Source organism: Alternaria novae-zelandiae (genome assembly GCF_023758075.1).
Source record: "Alternaria novae-zelandiae strain BMP 2774 chromosome Unknown scaffold_17, whole genome shotgun sequence".
Lineage (NCBI taxonomy): Eukaryota > Fungi > Ascomycota > Dothideomycetes > Pleosporales > Pleosporaceae > Alternaria > Alternaria novae-zelandiae.
The window spans coordinates 352,997-373,228 of NW_026056977.1; the positions used below are offsets into that span (position 1 = coordinate 352,997).

Below are 20,232 nucleotides of genomic sequence, written 5' to 3' on the forward strand. Positions count from 1 at the left end.
CAAGACCCCAAGTTCCGTCGTGACCCCGGAATATAGACTGCCAACGAATCCTTTTGTTCCTTCAGCGCCTGGGTTGCGCTTTGCTAGCCGTGCTGATCAACAGCTTGAAGCCGTTCTTGAGCGCCAGCATATCGGGGTAGACGTTCTTGTGGAGTTCGAATGCGTTGGGGACGACCTTGATGCCCCAGGCTCCCTTGGGTCCGCGGGCGCTCATCTGGAAGCAGATCCAGAAGTGGCCGGGGTACTTGGGCATGCTGCAGAAGGCGTACATGGAACGTGAAGGGTTGGCTTCGCAGTAGTTCTCTAGCCATTTCTCTGTAAGGGGGTTAGCTTGTGTCTCTAGAATTCAGTGTGATCGACTTACCAGTATCTTCTCGTGTGCCGGGTTGGAATCGCTCGTCTCGTGTGATCTCTGTGACCTTGCGTGCCATAGCCTCGACGTGGTTGACGATCAACTCGTCGAGATCGGAGTATGTGTGCTTTCCAATCTTGAGCTGCTTTCCGAGCGAAAATTGGTTTGCCTTGTTCATCTCGAGAACGTCGAGATGTTGGTAGGCGTTGTTGGATACTTTCCATGTGACGACTAGATGGTCGAAACCCTTCGAGGATGGACGAATGACCAAGTCACCGGTCTCCTTACCACCGAGGTACTCTTCGGCTTGCATGGTGTTGAAGGCGAAGAAGAGAGGGTGGTTGACGACACGGTTGGGCCGACCAGAAGCAACTTCCTTTTCCTTCTCGGCAGCTTTCTTGTCTTGAGCTTCTTGTGCGTCATCCCACTCACCAGCTGCGCGATTGTAGGGCTTCTTCTCTGGCGCTCGAATGAGATCGTCTCGGAGCGACAGTTGTGCGGTGAGAGCCTTGCGGTTGAGGTACACGATACGTGCGCGCACGATCTGGTGGCTCTGGTAGACGTGGCGAGGTTCTTGTCCGCCACTGCCAACACCCTCTGGAAACTCTGATTCAGAGACGCCACCTTCGATGCCGCATTCCAGCTTGACCTCGATGTGGTCTGGGAATGTTCGCCTGATGGTAACGGGTACGACCATACCCTCGTAGAGAGTCTCCTCCGTCTCACCAGTCAGCATTGTGAACAGCTCAGCACCAGACAGCAGCGCAAAGATTTGTCGGATCTCCTCGTAAGGATTGTCGAGCTCGGCGCGAATGGTCTCGAGTGTTGCACGCTTGCGCTGTCCAAAGTTGCGCTCAATCTCCGCCGCGTAGTCTTCCAGAGCTAGGTCGTTGACCAGATCGGTGGTCTCCTCCCGCACCATCTTCCTAACAACGGCACTGGGTCCACCTTCGTCAGTCTCGGCCTTAACATCCTCTTCGTCCATGTTAAGGGCGTCAGCGACCATCTTCCTGGCAAGATCGTAGTCTTCTGGATGTACACGGGTGTAGTCCAAGTAGTCGGAGGACTCTTCTGTTGAATCGTAGGGGATGTAAAGGAAACTGGCGCAATTCTGGAAGACTTTGGGACCCATGGCTGCCTTGAGGTCCCTAGACTCAGACACACCAAGGAGGTCGAAACGTGACAGAATCTCATCGCTGTTGGCCTGAATGGCCTTGATCAAGCGATCAGCCTTACGAGGACCCAGACCACACACGTAAGGAATCAACTTCGAGAGGTATTTGTCGTCGTACGTCTCCGGTAGGTCGATACCCACGAGGTTGACCATATCCACCATCGCGGTCTCTAGTCGGTCCAGGAGCTTCTCTTGTGGTATCAAGGTTTGGTTGGGGATAAAGGGTATCGAAACGATGTCTTTGCCGAGTGATGCGTATTCCGCCAATGGATTTTGCAAGTACCGTCCGAGAGCAACACAGTACCTCGTTAGCGCGGGATACTTGGGGAACTCGGCGATAGCCCGACCACTTGTATGATAGAGACGAGCGACCTCATCATTGACCAAGATCACTTCCAGTGGCTCGTTCCTCTCTTCACCGGTGTCCTCGTCCTCGTAGGCGGGGCCAGTCAGGCCTCGCTGGCCGATGATTTCCTGAAGGTCCTTGTACAGTTTGCGTGTCTCGACCGAGAAGCCAGAGACACCAATCACGTCTGGTCGGCGGCGCTGAATCACGTCAACAAATTTGTCGATGTCCTGGCCTTCAGGAATACCGCGCTCCGCATTTCCAAGGCGCATCTCCACCAAACGGCCGTGCTCAAGTACCCGCCCATCGTTCTCGACGTAGGCCCACATGATCGCGTCTCCACGTTGGCCTTTACCGTTGGCCAGGCAGAGAACGTTGGGTACAGATCCGAGAGGTGCACTCTTCAGCTTGTAGGGCGCTTGATCAAGCTTGTTGTAGTAGTTCTCTCTTGCTGATGCGGCGAGTTCATCCTCACATCGAGCACGCAGAGTTTCTTTGACACCGTTGGCGATGACAACCTGTAGCTTGTCTAGCGCCGCGCCGAGCAGTTCCTTACGGAGGGCGTTCCAAGTGTCAGAGACTTCACTGACACCTTCGGAGATGATCTTTTCCTCAAGCTTTGTCTTGAAGTTCCTGTAATTGCCCATGGAGATTCGGACTTGTACAAGACCTTCCGCCTCGGCCTTCAGCATCTTCAAAAAGAGATCCGGTCGACCTTGAAGATCCGAAAATGTGACCCCACGTAGGTACTTGAATTCGTAGTAGGGGTGGTCCTCTGTAATCTTTCGCATGCCCTTGTCAGTGCGAATGCAGTCGATCTGGGCGTTCTGGTAGAAGCTACCACGCAAGTATCGACGGAGGCGTGAGCACATTTGCAAATCCTGAACATACAAGAGCTTCGCAGACCTGAGAAGAGTGGCGCCAGTCTCTGGAGCGTCAGCCATCTGGTCGGCGAGCTCTTCAACCTTGTATGGCGGGTCCTCAATTGTATGCGCGCCTCGATTTGACCCATCAATCTTCTTTGCAAAGTCCTCAGGTGTGATGCCGATCGCTTTGACGAGTTGATTGGCTTTACCGCCCCTCAACTTATCGAAGAAGCTGCGCGCGTTGTTGGCACGCTTCTGTGTTCCGTTCACTTCTTGTCGGACCTCGTTGATCTCTTGCGAATACTTGTAGTGTAGGCAATCTTGAAGTTCCTGGATTTCTTCGATAGTAATGGCCTTGGCTGCCAACTCCTCGATCTCAGGATCAGTGATGTCGGAGTATACACTCTTCAGGTTCTCGTAGTTTTGCTTGAGGGCGTCGCGCTTCTCTGCAAAGGCCCTGAACTTGAGGTCGAATTCGAATACTTCCCACAGATCGGCCTGGTTCAGCAAGCGCTCTGGTCGTGCATCCATGGGCGGCGGGTTGTCGATATCGTCGTAATCGTCATTGTCGCTTGGGGCGTGGATAAGGTAGTCTTTGCGGTGGTTGAAGATGAAGGGCACTTCGTAGTCTTCGAGATTGATAAACTCCAGGACCTTGCGCACAGCTTTCTCGAAAGGTTGCAGGAAGTAGCGGGGGAGGCCCTTCTTTGGCCACAGCATATTGCTGATCCAGGTGGCCTCTTCTGTCAAGCGTGCTTGCATGTCTTCTGGCGTGAGCTCGATCTCCTTGAAGGATCTCCGGGCTAGCTGCAATCGCTCGGGAATGTCGGTCTCGCGGATGACGTTGTCCTCATCCGTAAGCATGCGCTCCTGTAGTTGCGATGGCTCGAAGACATCCTTGAGTTGAAGCTCACGGCCTTCACCAGCTTGCTCGTCCTCTTCCGCCTCTTGCATCTCCAGCGCCCAGTCGTAATCTGTGCCATCACCAAAGGCAGCCCTGTAGTCTTCTTCTGCTCCCTCGTCCAGACCTGCAGCTTGCAGTCCCTTTGTGATCAGGTTTATGCCTGGTTGTGTGACGTCGCGGTCGTCTTCGATCTCGTCTTCGAACTTGTCGTCCTCAATAAAGTCGTCGAATTCGTCGCCAAGGCGCCCGCGCGGCTCGTCGTAGTCTTCGTTTACTTCGTCGTCGGAGAAGATGTCGTCCACGCCGCGGGACTTGACGCGCTCCTTGTGGCCACGCTTCAGGCGCTTGAACCTCGACTTCCCCTAAGTTAGCGGTGCCCACGCTTCAGCAAGGTATGCCTTACCTGTTCTTCTGCCGGGCGCTCAACCTCGACACCGATCAGGTCGAGATCCTCGTCATCTAGGGCCTCTTCCTCGTGACGGTCCTTCTTCCTCTTCCTGCGCCGACGTTTGCGCTCCGCGACCTCGTCTTCTTCGTCCTCGTCTGCGATGAAGCCTTCACCTTCCTATATGTCCATTAGCATCTGCAGATACCCTAACCAGTACGACCAAGCTTACCTGTCGCAGCCTGTCTTCGTCGTCGTCATCTTCCTCCTCGCTGGAGTCGTCGATGCCATTTGTGCCATTTGTCTTCTTCGGCCTGGGTTCAACGGCGTCGCCAGCCTCGCCATCAAAGTCCTCATCCTCCTCCTCGTCGCTGCCTACGTCGGCGATTGTGTCGAAGAACTCCGCCATGGTGATTCAAACAAGGACAACGCGTGGACTGGTGGTTCTGGCGAAGGAGCGCGATGGGCGATTTCGGCGAGCTCTTTGCAGCAGAGAGATTATCGTACTGCGGCGATTCAGCGGGAGGGAGATTCGGGCGCAATGGAGGTAAAGGAGAGAAGGAGGGCAGAAGTAGCCTCTCAAAGGTTCGCGCACCCATCGGCCGCGTTAACTTTCGGCCGCACTGACGCTCGTCACGTGACAGCCTGATACGCGCTAGGCGGATACCATCAACAAAAGTTGACCATACCCGACTTGGAACAGCATGCTACAGCTACGGGCATCAAACACGTGGGCTTCCCTAGCCTCGTTCTCTACATGTATCTAGTCATGTACTGAGGACGTGTTTGAGGAGGATCAAGCTTAGATATACTAGGGATGCAGCGACGACTCAAGCTCCAATGCACAGATTAATCATCACCACCAGACTTGCAAGAAAACATCTCCAAGGCAACGGTCACGCCATGCGGTTCTTTGAGATGTATTTCGTGGAAGTGATTGGTATGTCAAACGTCCGACGTTGGATTGGTGTGTACGCCAGGCACATGGCCGCATTCGAGATACGCGCTTTGAAGTTCTGCGCTAGAAGCAGGTGAAGCATGGCGACGAGGAACCATGCGACTCTGAAACCTCCTGAACAAGGCATCGTATAGTGTATACAGACTTATCAAAGACTCATCCCTTGGAGAACTTGAGTATTTGACAGCTCTCTTTCTCTCGAAGACAGAGCTACATTGCCGCTCATTTGCATCCTCTGCAGCCTCGCAGACTCAGTTACAGACGTTGGACGCTACCGCAACCCCACCAGCGCGCCCCACTCGCGCTGGATACTGACACGACCACGACCTCTCCTGAGCCGGTCTGCTGTCAACAACGCCCGAGACACTGCCCTCCATTCACTGCCATCGCCATTCCAATCGGTCCCTGCATTCGCCCACCTGCACATTTTAAAGTCAGGCGCCCGGAAACGGACAAACCAATAGACGCTGTCCTCCTTTGGGCTATTTCCGTCATTGGCGTACCATCGTCGACCCAGCGTCGGGCGGCAAACTCGAAACCACAGCCAGCACCTGGCCTCCTACACACTTGGGCTCTGTATTCTTCGCAGAGTAGCCATTGCCTCGCAGTCGCTGCACCCGTCCACCTTCATCCACACGACAGCAGCGCCCGGCGCAAACCTTCAAGATGGCCGAGTCGTCCTTCAAGCAGAAGACGATGAAGAGGAAGAACGTCAAGGGTCTCGCCCTCAGCGCTCCTGCCCCCAAGCCCGCACCTTCCGCCGGTGATGCCCAAATACCCGGCGCCCGAGCCAATGACGAGAAGCAGGATACCCTAGAGATTGGTGTTGAGTTCCAGCTGGACCTAAAGGCCGAGGACCTGATAGTGCTGCGCGAATTGGGTCACGGAAACGGAGGAACAGTCAGCAAGGTGCAGCATGCTGCTACCAAGGTCATCATGGCGCGGAAGGTGAGTGGCAGACCAGGAGGTGTATGGCACGAGGAGACTGACAAGGGCAGGTTATCCACGTCGAGGCCAAGAACGAAGTCCGGAAACGAATCGTGCGAGAACTCCGAATCATGCACGACTGCAACTCACCCTACATTGTCGACTTCTATGGTGCCTTCCAAAATCCTTCCGGCGATGTCATCATGTGCATGGAGTACATGGACGTGGGGTAGGTGCAAGCTGCTTCATGCTGCAGGATGTGAGTTGCTAACTTGCATGCCAGATCGCTTGACTGGGTTTCACGATCATTCGGACCCGTCCGCGTCGACGTTCTCGGAAAGATTTCAGAAGCCGTGCTCGGCGGCCTCGCCTACCTTTACAGCGCCCACCGCATCATGCATCGCGACCTCAAACCCTCCAACATCCTCGTAAACTCAAAAGGAAACATCAAGCTATGTGACTTTGGTGTCTCAAGTGAGCTCGAGGGGTCTATTGCCGAGACTTTTGTAGGAACAGGCACATACATGGCGCCGGAGCGGATACAAGGTTCTCCCTACACCGTCAAGTCGGATGTATGGAGTGTTGGTCTGACGCTCATGGAACTGGCCATTGGCAAGTTTCCGTTCTCTGGAAGCGCGGATGATGACGAAGCTGGAGGCCCTCAAGGTATCTTGGATCTCTTGCAGCAAATCGTGTTGGAACCTTCACCCAAGCTACCAAAGAGCGATGCCTTCCCATCCATTCTGGAGGACATGATTGCGAAGTGTTTGATGAAGGATCCAGCGGAGCGACCAACTCCCAAGGAGCTATACGTAAGTTGTCCCAGCTGGAAGCGATGTCTAAGCGTGCTAACCATAGCAGGACCACGATGCCTTCCTTCAAGCCGCCAAGCGCACTCCTGTCAACCTAGAAGCATGGGCCATATCCATGATCGAGCACAACAAGCGCAAATCCCATCTCGCCCCCACCGCCCCTGCAGCGGACATTAAAGAGAAGCTCCGCGAGCGATCTCCTCCCCACAAGCGTGAATCCAGCGACCCCAGGCAAAGAGTAGCCAACGGCGACCCCGAACCCGCACCACGACGACCGTCATACCCCACACGGACGTCGAGCAGTTCCAATGTCATGAACCTACCTATGCGACCAGCGCCATCTGTAGACGGTCCGGGTAGCAGACCGGGTAGTCGGGGTCCATCAGCCAACGGCTTACCACCTCAGCCGAGGAGGTGGAACAGCGAAGTACAATAGTGGGACAAGACGCGTTTTCTATTAGATAGCGGATCTAGGCAAGTATATAGAGGTTATGGGGGATTCTGTAAGGTCCCTACTGGATGTCGGGACCATCTTCATCAAATGTAACGTCGGAGGTTTTCGCCTCGAAGGCTTGTTGTTGTTGACTTTCGACTAGCATCAAATACCAATTACTCATCTTTCGTATTTCGTACTTCGTACAATGCTGATGGTGACCATGAGAAACACTGTTCTGCCGGTGGTATAGGCAGTAATTCGGCATCGCCAAACCTGCACCGTCTCATGCTGGATCAGCGTAGATCATGGTACCTCTCAGCCTTTCATTCGTACATCCTTATCTTCCCCGCCTGAGGTATTTCTTGTCCCTGTCGAAGTACTTGAAGTGAGCGCTTGCTCGCGGCATCACAAGACTAGAAGTACATCCAAGCTCTCGGCTAGGGAAAGCTAAACACTCCAAACAAGGAGTGTTTGAACGGGGCTGAGGAGTTCTATTTCATCTTACGGCCGTTAGCAACAGGGTATTCGATTCCGAATAGATGCGATCGCAATGTAGGCGTCAGGGCCGTTCGCTATGTTATACGCAATTTTGCTTGCAGGTACACGTTTGATTGTTTCCTTGGACGGGGTGAAAGTTCCAACGACTCAGATGAATTGAACACGCAATTCGCACATGTCCTTTGCAGCAATGTCGCAATACACCCAAAGTTCAAAAGAGCAGAGTCGTAGAAAGCTATCTGTTCTACAATTAGATCTTTCTTTGACTCTTGATGAACATCTCAATTGTATACACAGTCCAAGATCTCCTTATCCAACATCGATCGATCCCCATCTTATCAAGGTAGTCACGCGGGTTAATAGATCTATCACCCGAGTGCGCATCGTTCATCAAGAAAGTTAATGTTCGAAAGAGGCAAGGTCAAATCGGGGCTCCGAGGTGGTAAGCCGGGAACTAAGACGGGCACTACGCGTTCCCCACGACCACGAGTAGTATATACCATCACCAACTGCGATACTTTCTATCGCAATGAAAGCGCCGAGCAGAATTGCAATCGAAGACTAAAACTGAACTGTCCAGCTTCGCACAGACCTTGCGATGGCAGACACAAGCGATCGCGCCACGCTTGGCTTCCCGTTGTCGTCGCTGTCGCCGAGCGGGGCGCATCCGATAGTAGCAAGCGTATTGCTTGTCTTGATTGTGAGTCCCCCAGCTTCAGGGTTGTTCCTTCCCAGCACTGACCATACAAAGTCCGCGTTTGTGTACGGCTTCTACAACGCGTTCCTCCATCCGCTGCGCCACTACCCCGGTCCACTACTTTGGCGAGCCTTCCGCATCCCGCATGTCGTCTCAACACACCGTGGTGAGATTCACAAACGACTCACTGAGTTCCACACCAAATATGGACCTGTCGTGCGTGTCGCTCCCAACGAGCTGTCTTATGCTAGCAGCCGTGCGTTGAAAGAGATCTACGTCACCCGACCGGGCCATCTACCATTCGAGCGTAACCGCACTTCGTTCAAGAAGCAGGCCCCAACGGATCCAAACTCCATCGTCAACTGGCATGAAGGAGACCACGCAAGATACAAACGGGCCTTCGCGAATGGCTTCTCAGAGAAGATCCTGAAGGAACAGGCACCAATCATTGAGAGCTACGTTGACCTCTTTATGACACAGCTAAAGAAAAGGAAGGCTATCGATCTTGAAAAGTGGCTGAACTATCTGACCTTTGACATTTCCGGCGACTTCACATACGGCGAGTCCTGGAACTGTGTTGCGAACGGCAAAGCGCATGCCTGGGTCGACATTTCCCAAGACTTCGGCAAAGGGCTTGCGTTGATCCAATCGACCAATATGTATCCGCCGATTGACAAGCTGCTCCGCTACATCATCCCCAAGCGCATCTTGCAAAGAAGCATGGAACACCGGAAGATGAGCTTCGAACAGGCTCGGAAGAGGATAGCGATGGATACGGAGCGTCCAGATTGGGTGACGCCGACCAAGAAGTACAGCGACATGAAAGACCCCTTTACAGGCCCCGAGTGGGGAATCAACCTGCTCGTACTCGCCTTCGCTGGGAGTGAGACTTCAGCTAGTGCCCTGACCGCTATCATCAGATCCTTGGTACAGCACAAGGGTGTGCTGCACAGACTCACAGCTGAGATCAGGGAGACTTTCCAGAAAGAGAGCGATATCACAGTGGCAACAACAGGAAACCTGACGTACCTCAACGCAGTCATTTCAGAAGGCATGCGCCTCAACCCTCCCGTCGTCATCGGAGTCCCACGCATCGCACCGGCAGGCGGCGACATGGTGTGCGACAAATGGGTTCCTGAAGGGGTATGCTACTACTTTACTCTTGAATCCTAGCTTCTTCGCTAATCCCCCATCAACAGACGTACGTAGCCTTCAACCAATTCTCCGCCTATCGCCAGTCCTACAACTTCCGCAACCCAAACTCCTTTATGCCGGAGAGATTTCTGGACCCGAAGTCGTATCACGAAGATGACATGGACGTCTTTCACCCTTTCCTGGTGGGCAGACACAAGTGCGTGGGCGTCAGCTTTGCTTGGTCGGAGATGCGTCTTATACTTGCGAGGTTGGTGTGGAGTTTCGATATCAGGCTTAAGGATGAGCGGGATAGGTGGGATTGGGGGGAGCAGTGTACTTATATCCTTTGGGTAAGTTTTATCTCGGGGATGGGATGATTGGTTTCAAGTGCTAACGATGTTGTAGGATAAGAAGCCCTTAGAGGTTATCTTGGACCATGTCAATAAGTAGGCAATGGGTCTTACTCACAGTAGCCGAATTTGTAAGGTAGGATGACAGAGTACTTCGAAAATGGCTTTTGTGGACACAAGTATCCAGTCCATTGCTCTCGCTCTACTCTTATCATGTCGCCAGACCTCATAGTGCTCTAATCAACTCATGAGTGCTACTTATAAGACTGGTGCTGTGCGTGACCGGTTTTGTGCGGGTTTGCTCCCATTACACGCTCGCTACCACCGTCCGTAGGTGGTATCTACCCAGTATTGCCTCCTTACCATGGGTCGAAACACTAGAGATTCATACCCCTGTGATTAATCCATACAAAGTGTTCCACAGAGTGCTCTCATCGCAGCAGTATAAAGTCGAGACGCCACAGTTTTTTTTTTCTCCTTCTCCAACCAAAATCATCCCCAGAAACCTACGAACGCCAAACGTGCTTAAAACCGCCACAACCCTACAACAAAACCATCAAATACCTTGTCAGACAACCTCAAAACACCTCGCGTTTCCACCAAGAGACCTCAACCTTCACGACCCAGGAAAGAGCCCTAAACCAACGCTACCAACTCTCATACCACCACGATGTGTACCACCAGAAAGCTCACATGTCTCATGCTCATCGGGTTACTTTGCTCCCTCATGGCATCACTGGTACACGCTCTTCCAGTACCCCGCCCCACGCTCGAGCCCAGGTTCTTCTCGTCTGGGGCGGCCGGAGCCCTTGCTTCTTACGCATCCATGTACAACTACCACACCTCAGCTGCTGGTAGAATGGATATGAACATGGAGTTGACGAGTGTTCTGCTTGTTGGTGGAGTGGTGGTGGGGATTGTGGGTGGGTTGTGGTAGATCAGGAGGGAGATGTGTGGGGTGAAGGGATGGAGATGGAGATGGAGGAGTTGGAGGTATGCGTGGTATGTTCGTTGTGTTGTTATGACCTTGGTACGAGATGAAGATGGAGTTTGGTGCTGGTTCTATGCAGTTCGATAATAAGAATCCGCTGGCGGTCGACAATGTGACCGTAGAAGAGGGAGTGCGAGGAGAGCCTAACCCAGTCGTAGTCAGGTCGCTCTAAGGGCATATAGTCGACATTGTGAGGAGCGCGTTGTAGACGTCAGGGAAGCTTTCTTCCGCGCTATTGACGATTTCGTCGTAGGTGTGGGCGCCCGGGTGGCGCTCTCACAATAATGCAACCCTCTATATAGCAATATCATTGGCGATAGTCCTTGAAAACATTCGAAGTGAACGCCAGTATGTAGAGCTGTTATATGTGGCGTGTCCTGATGGAATTCGTGTGCTTTCACCAGCTGACCGTCAGCACTGTGTGACGGCTTTTCCCCTGGGGGCTCGTAATCTTCCAATCAGAGGGTGACACCCTTGTAATGGTACTCAGACGCATTTGCAGCATGATCGTTCTTCAAGCAGCAGCTTTGCGCGCCTCGACGGCCTTCTCATACACCTTGAGGTCGACGTTGCCAGCGTTCCAGACGGTGACAGCTTGTACGAAGACACCCTTCTCCTTCCTGCGCTCAACATAGCCGATGACATTGAGCCATGTCCCCACGTCTACGTTGAGTTCCTTAATTCGCTCGAGCACATGTTCGATATCGAGATTCGCGATGACGGGCGGATCAGATATCGGATAGTTGTGCTTGAGCCGCAGTGTCGCGGTCTTAGTGACGTACTCATCGATGCTGCGGCGCAGTCAGTCTCTGTGGCAGCTATGGCTTTCACTCCATGTACCAGCCCAGAAAGCGGACTTTGGTGCCCTGCGCACATGCAGGCAAGTCACTCAGCAGTACCAGATTCGAAGCAACGGGACCAGACATTGTGCGTCGAGGAGGGCGCGCAGAATGCGGTGGAAACTAGAGCCGCGGCCGAAGTGCACGGATGCACGTGCCATGGTTAGCGCAGACGACATCATACCCTCGTGCATCCAGGCCCGATTCATGATCAGCCAGGCACCCTTCAATCACGACCACGCCGCCGCTGCAACAACTCAACCCTCTGCGCAACGCTCGCACCTACCGCACCTCTAACATCTCTCGCGTTCCCACACAGTACGTTCGAGCCACCCACCATCCCCGCAGCCCCGCCATCCCACTCTCTGATAGGCTCCGAGTCTCCTGCATCGGCGCCCGATAGGACCATACGACCGACAGCTGCTAACTAAAACCCTCAAGACAACTTCAATATGAGCGGCTGGGGCCTGGGCTGGTTTGGCGGTGGCCAGGCGAAGAAGGAGGCGCCCAAGAAGGCCATCCTCCAGCTTCGAGGCCAACTTGAGATGCTGAACAAGAGAGAGAAGCACCTGCAAAACCAGATGGATGAGCAAGATGCGCTCGCACGGAAATTCGTTTCTTCCAACAAGCAAGGTAAATTTATCTGGATTAGACTTCCTGGCACATTCGCTAACGCCTATTACAGCCGCGAAATCAGCGTTACGGCGAAAGAAGCAGTTCGAGCACTCACTCGAGCAGACGAGCGCACAGATTATGACCCTAGAAAAAGAGATCTACTCCATCGAGACAGCCAACATCAACAAGGAGACGATGGAAGCTATGAAGAGCGCAGGAAAGGCCATGAAGGAGATACACGCCGGCCTGACCATCGACAAAGTCGACAACGTCATGTACGCCTCTTCCACAACCAAATACCCACAGACCAACTTGCTAACAACACGCGCAGGGAGGACCTCCGCGAACAACACGCAATCGGCGAAGAAATCAGCGAAGCCATCACCTCGGGCGTCGGCGCAAACGGCATCGACGAAGACGAGCTGGACGAAGAGCTCGCCGAGCTACAACAAGAGAAGCTCGACGAGCAAATGCTCAACACAGGCAACGTGCCCATCCACGACGCCCCCTCGTCACAGAAGCTACCGCAAGCGCCGAATACCAACATCAAGGCCCCGCAGCGGGTCGAGGAGGACGACGAAGAGGAGGAGCTGCGGAAGCTGCAGGCCGAGATGGCCATGTAGGCGCGCGGCCACGGCTCACACTATCGCTGTCATGCGAGCATAGCGACTGCGCGTAGCTGGGAGGGGTTTCAGGCGTACGGCGATATCAGCAGAAGCGGCATCTTGGGCTTTAGCTTCTTTTTTCCTATATATAATCGCAGCATTTGGGTCTTGGATTTTGTGAAGAGGCACTTGCTTTACCTATGAGATAAGGCGGGATATACCTTGCAATCATACTCTACATTTGGAAATTCTGACTTACAAACTTGCTCTGCTTTCTGGAGGCTGTCCGTCTGAGTTCTCGGCATGCTGGGGCTTCTGGGAGGACACCATCAGGCAACTACTCACTTCAAAACAGGCATCGACACATGTAGACAGATTGGACTCCTGAACGCGCGTCGAAGCTCTTGTGAGGCGTCTTCAGGCTGCAGTCGAAACCTCAGGGCTAACTCAGCCAGGCAGTTCATCATAAGAACTCTACACATCACACAATGAGAGCAAAGACATATACGCATATATACATATTTCATTTTTTGAGACGACCCGATACCGTCGTCGTTACTACACTATCATCTATCTACTCGAAACAGTCATGTATACCATAACGCATATATCCCGTGTCGACGTAAAAAAAACAGCTTACGCGACGAAAAAATTCCACTTTTGATAAAACCATGAACCCCCAACCAAGCTACGCTGTTAAAGGGTATCATAATCAATGAGTTGGGAGGGGCAAGCCAAAATGCTTGCCGCTTAGAAACGCCGAATGTCAAATGCTAAGGTCATGCGACGAACGCAGTAATAGTGGACGGAATGTTTGTCAAAGAGCAAAGGGCCAGAAAATGGAACACTACTCAGTCTTCTTGGGTGCGTCTTGGCTCTCCTCTGGCTTCTTTGCTTCGTCCGCGTCTGGTGTGCTGTCTGCGGTCAACTCGGTCATTGGGCGCCGCATCGGGGTGCCCGTTTGGACGGCTGGCGACCCGGGAACTGGTGTGATCGGCTCGACGCTCGGGCGATGCGAAGGCATAGCGGCTACTGGAGGCGCTGGTGCCGTAGTTGATGGTGTAGCGGCCGTAGGCGTAGATGGTGATGCACCGGTCATGTTGGGCGTGAACTTGTGCGGTTCGCTATTCTCGCGCGGTGGAGCTGGAGACGCACTGCCTGTCGGATGTGCAGTTTGGGGCGGAGGCTGGTACTGCTGAGACACAGTGTTCGCGGCAGCACCCGCAGCAGCAAAGGCCGCCGCAGTGCTTGCTTCGTCTTCATCCTTGACATCAGGTGCCCTTTTGACGTACTTGTTGATGCTCTCGACTCCGCAAATGGATATGAGCAACTTACGCTCAGGTTCCGTCAAAGTCGACTCAGGTACAGTCCTGTCCACGCAAGCTCTAATCGCGTTGTCCACCTTCTTTTGCTCCTCGGGGCCTAGGCACTGCTCAAGATAAGTCTTCCTATAGGCTTCAAGCTGACGAATGAGTTCCGGATGAACCCCGATTGGGTAACGTCCAGACGGATGAGGCGCCGCAATATCATTTGTCGAACCTTGACGCGAGGGTGGCTGAGGCGGGGGCGGGCCGTAAGGTGATGCCGAAGACTGCGGCTGCGACGCCGAAGGAGCATTCGACTGCTGGCCCTGTGGGGGATATGCCGCATAGGGACGAGGCGGTGCAGGACCATACGGGCTGGCGCCGGCATTGGCATATGGCCCACCGTAAGGGCTCGGTGCCGAGGGTCCGCTGTACGGCGACTGTTGTGGGGCGGCCGTGGGATAGAGGACGCCATATTGACCACTTGAACCAGCTGCTGAAGATGCCGGTGGAGCCTGCGGGTTAGGCTGCGGATACGGTCGTGGAGGGTTCGGGGCGGGTGGACTTCCAGCTGCATTACCACCGCCGCCCCACGGAGACGCATAAGGCGAGGGATGGGGCGCGTTCTGGGGCGTGGCCGACGCAGCTGAGTTACCTTCATTGCGAGTCATGCTGGGTGGTAAGCGAGGCTGCGAAAGGCTAGGCGGCAGTCTGGGAGGTGGCTGTGGCATCGCATGAGGCATGCCCGGGTGGTATCCGTACCCAGGCTGAGGGTACGGCTGGTAGCCGTTTGGTGGTTGATAGTACGGTGGTCGCGGGGCATGGTTGAGCGGAGGACTGGCTTGCCTCTTCCTGCGCTCCTTTTCGATCGAAACTTCCGGATTGATTCTCCAGAGGTAGCCCTTGCCCTCTTTGTCGCCTTTCATGAACGCATCATGCTGACCGAGGTTGTGACGTACACTCGATTGCCAGCCGCTTGTCGTAGTCTTGAACTTGTACCAGGGATACTTGCGCTCTATATAAGTATAGATGGATTGAAGGTTCATCTGGCCCGTCGGGGACGACGAGATTGCCTCATGAATCAAGACGACATAGTTGGCCGTGGGGCGCTGAAGCTGTTCTTCGGAGTAGTCTTCGATGCGCATCTCAGGCGAAGGAGTTCGAGGTGGTCTGATTGGTTTCGCCTGCTTGTGGAGGCCAGACAAGCCACCATCGCCCTGTTCTGTCGTCTCGATGACGGCGTCGTCTTCGCCGTCGCCAGCGTTCGACTCCTTGCGCTTGGGTGCCTTTGGCTTGCTGATCGGTATCGGGATATCAGCAGGGTCAATGCCAGCGGCTCTGGCCCTCTCAATATCCTTTGCTTGTTTGATAAGTTGCGAGCGCTGTCGCTTGGACATGATGCCGTCCTTGGGTGGTCTGCCAGGTCCTTTGCGCTTCTCGACAACATGTCCAATCAGGTTTCGTGGCAAGTTGTGCTGGATGGCCATCTCTTCTGTAATAAGGCCATCGATATCTCCTCCGGCTTCAAGTTCGCCTTCGTGTGGCTTGCGTAGTACCGGTGCAGTATCGTTCGGCGGAGGCTTGCTTGGTTGTTCGGGCTTTGGAGCCGCGGGAATGTCCTTGACGAGCTCCTCGACTGGCGTCTCAGATTTAACAGGTGCCTTCGCGGGGGTCTTGGCTGGAGCTTTGCCCTTTTCTTTAGGCTCCTTGGGTTCCTTAGGCTTCTTGGGCTCCTCAGGTACAGCCACTTCCTTCTCTTTGGGTTCCTTCGGTTCCTTCGGTTCTCTGCGCTCTTTCTGGACCTTGGGCTCCTTCGCGGACTCCCGAATCGCCTCTTTGAGCTTCGCTGTATCCTTGACTTTGAGCTTGACTTTCTTTGTTGGCGGCTCTTCAGGCGTGAGTTCGCGGTGCTGATGCTTCCTCTTGTGCGCCTTTTTGCTCTCCTTCGAAGGAGCGGGAGGCAAGTTCTTGATTTTAAGCTTGAGACTTGTCTTCTGGCGGGGTTTTGGAGCGGGCTCCTCGTAGTCGTCCATTTCCTCGTCAGCGAGGCCATCGTCGTCGTCGCTGTCACTGACAGGATGGTGGTAGTAGACATGTCGTGGGTTGACGCTCTGCTGGTCTTCGCTCTCGGAGCTGATGTGCTCATCGCTTTCCAGTTGACCGTTTCCATTCTCAAAAGAGAAACTCATGGGGCGTGAGCCCGACTCCTGGCGGTGGCGTTGCTGCTCCGTGAGGGCAACGTCGGGGAGGAAGAAGTGTATGTTCACAGCGCCGAGCTGCAGATGATCGCCATGGTCCAAAGGTATAGTCTCTCCCCGAGGATAGAACTCACCTTCGTGGTGCAGGCCGTTGTTGCCCAGCACTTTGATGCAGAAATGGCCTGCGTCGAAGTCAAAGAAGATCTTGGCATGCTCTCGTGATATGCCCTTGGGCCCCAGGGAGCCTGTCTTGGCCATGATCTGCTGTGGATGTATGGGTACGAACGGACAGTCGTTCGGGTCTTCGGGGACATGGCCGTCGAACTGGGCAGGCACTTCGGGGAAGGCCTGCATGATCATGTCCTGCGGCGCGCGTTCGGCAGGTTTCTCCTCGCCTGACTCGCCCGTGGGGTGTGAATTTGAGCTGAGAGAGTGCGATGCATTGCTCTGGCGACGCTGCTGGTATTCCATGGGCATCGACTCGATGGGTGCGCTGAGAATGCCACCCTTCTCGGAGATGACACTGCGAGCACCACGCCGATCGCCTTTCTTCTTCTTCTTTTTGTCCTTCTTCCCGTTGACCTCGTCCAAGCCATGCAGGTGTTCGTTGGCGGCCTTGACGTGACCCTTCTTGTGTAGTGCCTCGGCCTTGATGAGGCGCTTCATGTCTCTATGCGCGAGATCGAGGTTGCGGCCCAGGGTGATCTGGTAGGTGTGCATGTAGTAGGAGCCGTCATCGAAGCGCAGACGCGCAAAGGCTGTGAGGCGCTCATTGGTGGTGGTGGGCGGCATCATGCCGAAGGACTCCATGGGTGGATAGGCGGAATTCATGTCCATGGGCATGCCGCTCATGTCGGCGCCACTGAGGTTGTTGGACTGCGCGAAGTCGATGGGGGTGTCGAGAAGGCGCAGTCCGTTGGTGAGGTTGTTGTCCATCAGGTCGTGGTTGGCCGGTGGATTCTCGCCGCCGAGGGCAGGCATGGCCGACGCATCGCTGGTCGCGGCTGCCATGTCGGGAATGCGCTTGTCGGGAGCAGGCGAGGCAAGGGCGTCGGGGGTGTCATACTGGGGGCTGACATGGTGTAGAAGCTCGTTGGAAGGGGCTACGGCCATACTGCCGCCGCCATCTTCGTTGGGAAATGCGTAGTTGTAGGTGGGAGGGTACTGGAAGAAGTTCACGGAATGGAGGTCAAAGATGCCGTCCTCTGCACATGGTTAGCGGCGCGCTTCTTTTTCGCCCAGCAAACCGCGTCGCGGTGTCGCGCAATACATACGAGGGAAGCAATCGTTGGAGGGCGCGACAAAGCTGTAGCTGAATGCGTCTGCCGAAAGGAAAGGGTCTGCGTCGTGCTGTCGCAGCGGGTTGGTGTCTTCGGAGGATGTCGGTCGAGGCTGCCCATGAGAGGCTTGCGCCGGGCCTAATCCTGCTGCACGTGGGTCTTGGCCGCCCATCTCCGCATCAAGGTCCGACAGCGCCGATGCGAAAGATGAACTCAACTCTCGAGCCCGTTCCATTGATAGCTCCTCGAAATATTCTTCAAAACTGAAAGACGAGTGTCGCGATATTGGCAGATCGTCTGCTGTCTCACCTGGTGAATCCATTGTCAGTACATTCGTTCTGGGTGCAGCAAGAGCGGGCGGTAGCGGTAGCGGTGCAGGCAATAGCAAGGCGAGAGCAGAGTGCACAAGAAGGGCGAGGGCACCTCTACAAGAACGACGGGAGCCTCAGATCAGGTCATCAAAGGTGAGCCCGTTCCGGCACATTTGGCCGTCACTTTTTTGGTAGGGAAAGAGCCAAGCACTGAAAGTTTCCACCCAGAACCGCGACCCAGGCCAATCGCAGGACCCTTAAAGTAACCCATACGTGTGAATTACCTGCCAGTCCCACCCACCTGAGGCCCTGGAGGACTTGACAGTGATATGCCCCCCAAGAAGAAAGCCCAACAAGGCGCGCCTGCCAGGCCGGCGGCGTCATCTGAACCAGCGAGACAACCCCCGAACTGGCCTGCCCTCGCTCCTCTCGTACCAGAAGAGGACCTTGCCCTGCACGAAGTGCTTACAAAGCAGATTGTAACCATCCCCAACTTCTTCACAGCTTCGCTATGCAAGAATTATGTGTCTTTTCTCTCCTCGTTGCCATTGACGACAACGCCTGGGAAACCGAAGAAAGGCGATGCGGTGAGAGTAAACGATCGCTATCAAATCGATGACCCTGCGTTCGCTGAGCGACTATGGAACGACACAGGACTAAGGAGGCTAGTCACCGCCGATGCGGAGGAAGGGGCGCTCGGCCTCACTGAAGCGCAGCGGAAAGAGCTGTGGGGCGGCGAGGTGGTGGGCCTCAATCCCAACATCCGTGTCTATCGGTACTCCAAAGGCCAGTTCTTCGACCAGCACTGTACGTCATAACTACTTGGTCACTCTGCCCAAGTCATCGGACGGTCGTGACGAAACCTATGCTAATGGAGCCAGATGACGATTCCAACAGTGTGACCCTTGAGGCTCCTGGATCACCACCTGTGTCGACGCGCACTACCTGGACCTTGTTGATTTACCTCACCTCGCCGGCCACGGGATGCATCGGTGGAGAGACTGTCTTCTACCCGGACCCGCCTAAGAAGAAAAGCCGAGACCCCCCACCTGAGCCTTTCGTTGTTGACCTCGAAGTCGGCCTCGCGCTGCTGCATCGACACGGCCCCGACTGCATGCTGCACGAAGGCCGCGAGGTAACGAACGGAGAGAAATGGGTCATCAGAAGCGATCTATGTGTCAAGCGTTGAGTCCACATGGCTCTCCGGTACCGCGATTCGTGGTCGCTTCTTCTTTCTCCATTTGTGAACACCAACATTCACTTTTGAAAATCGACGACCACCTATGCGTGAATAAGCCATACCTACGAGGCTGCGTATATTCTGCCGAAGTCTGTTGCGTCGTGTCCTGCTGCAGCGTGTGGCTGTGTATCTTGCGTACTCACTTGCAGATGCGATAAGAGTATCCTTCTTTTACGGACTACGCTGCAGTCCTTCATTCCATATCTCTAAAACGTAAGAGATCGGAATATCATGTTAAAACGTCTCTTAGAGAGCACGACGGGTGCACGCACGTAGGTGTAGCACAGCGTGAATGGTATCGCTATCCGTAATGCTGTCGTACACCAGCGCCGTGCAGTCGACGAAAGCGGTGGTAAATACTTACCGTGAAGTCGTACAAGACATGACATGGCTACAGCTGTCACACCATGCGGCAGGAGTTTGAACGAAGTACAACCGTGGTTCCAGTCATCGTCTGGTTCGCTTTCCATGTGTGGTATTCGCGACCTGGCATATTTCACCTCCCCACAGTAGCTTACCGCACATTCCAATATTGCAGAACAACCCTTTTTTGTTTTCAGCCTCTTCACCAACCTCCCCGACACAATCTCTTTTGTTTCCTGGCTCTTCAAGCTTTCGTTGCTCACAAGACGGTCCCTTACAACGCCTGTACGTACTCTATTTGTGTACTTCGACACAAAAGAAGCAGACGGCTCATCTGAATCCATACCGACATCTTCACCGCTGCTGATACGCTCGGCAAGCTTCCACGGGGGCTCGAATTACGAACAGAGTGGCGACGGCGCGTTCTAAAGGACGAAAGCCAACGTCGGCTGCAGTTAACAAAGTACGGATGTTCATGCTCGATGTTTGGATTGGGTTTCAGGCTATCCTCGCTTGAGGCGGAAGACGAGATGGCCTCATACTCTTGGCGATTCATCGTCGGTTTCATCTCGGCGCTTTAACCCAGCATGGATTAGCTTACGGATACGCCCTTCCAACATCCCGTTTCATCGCCCTCGACTCACGCC

General features: G+C 54.3%; 7 protein-coding genes across 7 annotated transcripts; 4 read left to right on the plus strand and 3 right to left on the minus strand.

The window, feature by feature from the left end:
* Positions 1 to 61: 61 nt before the first annotated feature.
* Positions 62 to 4,436, minus strand: J4E88_007940 (uncharacterized protein; the record flags this gene model as incomplete). The annotated part of the gene is made up of 4 exons (XM_049401554.1): positions 62 to 315; positions 365 to 3,998; positions 4,046 to 4,207; positions 4,260 to 4,436. 4 exons carry the CDS (start codon positions 4,434 to 4,436, stop codon positions 62 to 64), a joined length of 4,227 nt encoding a protein of 1,408 aa, XP_049252627.1.
* A 1,215-nt stretch (positions 4,437 to 5,651) lies between these two features.
* On the plus strand, positions 5,652 to 7,160 carry J4E88_007941 (uncharacterized protein; the record flags this gene model as incomplete). Its single annotated transcript, XM_049401555.1, has 4 exons — positions 5,652 to 5,933; positions 5,984 to 6,141; positions 6,196 to 6,724; positions 6,774 to 7,160. The coding sequence occupies 4 exons, from the start codon at positions 5,652 to 5,654 to the stop codon at positions 7,158 to 7,160; spliced, it is 1,356 nt and encodes a 451-aa protein (XP_049252628.1).
* A 1,096-nt stretch (positions 7,161 to 8,256) lies between these two features.
* Positions 8,257 to 9,939, plus strand: J4E88_007942 (uncharacterized protein; the record flags this gene model as incomplete). The annotated part of the gene is made up of 3 exons (XM_049401556.1): positions 8,257 to 9,498; positions 9,555 to 9,839; positions 9,895 to 9,939. The coding sequence occupies 3 exons, from the start codon at positions 8,257 to 8,259 to the stop codon at positions 9,937 to 9,939; spliced, it is 1,572 nt and encodes a 523-aa protein (XP_049252629.1).
* Positions 9,940 to 11,344: 1,405 nt separating this feature from the next.
* J4E88_007943 (uncharacterized protein) lies at positions 11,345 to 11,756 on the minus strand (the record flags this gene model as incomplete). The annotated part of the gene is made up of 2 exons (XM_049401557.1): positions 11,345 to 11,621; positions 11,671 to 11,756. 2 exons carry the CDS (start codon positions 11,754 to 11,756, stop codon positions 11,345 to 11,347), a joined length of 363 nt encoding a protein of 120 aa, XP_049252630.1.
* A 365-nt stretch (positions 11,757 to 12,121) lies between these two features.
* SNF7 (ESCRT-III subunit protein snf7) lies at positions 12,122 to 12,907 on the plus strand (the record flags this gene model as incomplete). Its single annotated transcript, XM_049401558.1, has 3 exons — positions 12,122 to 12,302; positions 12,355 to 12,559; positions 12,616 to 12,907. 3 exons carry the CDS (start codon positions 12,122 to 12,124, stop codon positions 12,905 to 12,907), a joined length of 678 nt encoding a protein of 225 aa, XP_049252631.1.
* Positions 12,908 to 13,736: 829 nt separating this feature from the next.
* On the minus strand, positions 13,737 to 17,993 carry J4E88_007945 (uncharacterized protein; the record flags this gene model as incomplete). The annotated part of the gene is made up of 2 exons (XM_049401559.1): positions 13,737 to 17,596; positions 17,981 to 17,993. 2 exons carry the CDS (start codon positions 17,991 to 17,993, stop codon positions 13,737 to 13,739), a joined length of 3,873 nt encoding a protein of 1,290 aa, XP_049252632.1.
* Positions 17,994 to 18,311: 318 nt separating this feature from the next.
* J4E88_007946 (uncharacterized protein) lies at positions 18,312 to 19,171 on the plus strand (the record flags this gene model as incomplete). Its single annotated transcript, XM_049401560.1, has 2 exons — positions 18,312 to 18,789; positions 18,864 to 19,171. The coding sequence occupies 2 exons, from the start codon at positions 18,312 to 18,314 to the stop codon at positions 19,169 to 19,171; spliced, it is 786 nt and encodes a 261-aa protein (XP_049252633.1).
* Between the last annotated feature and the right edge of the window lie 1,061 nt (positions 19,172 to 20,232).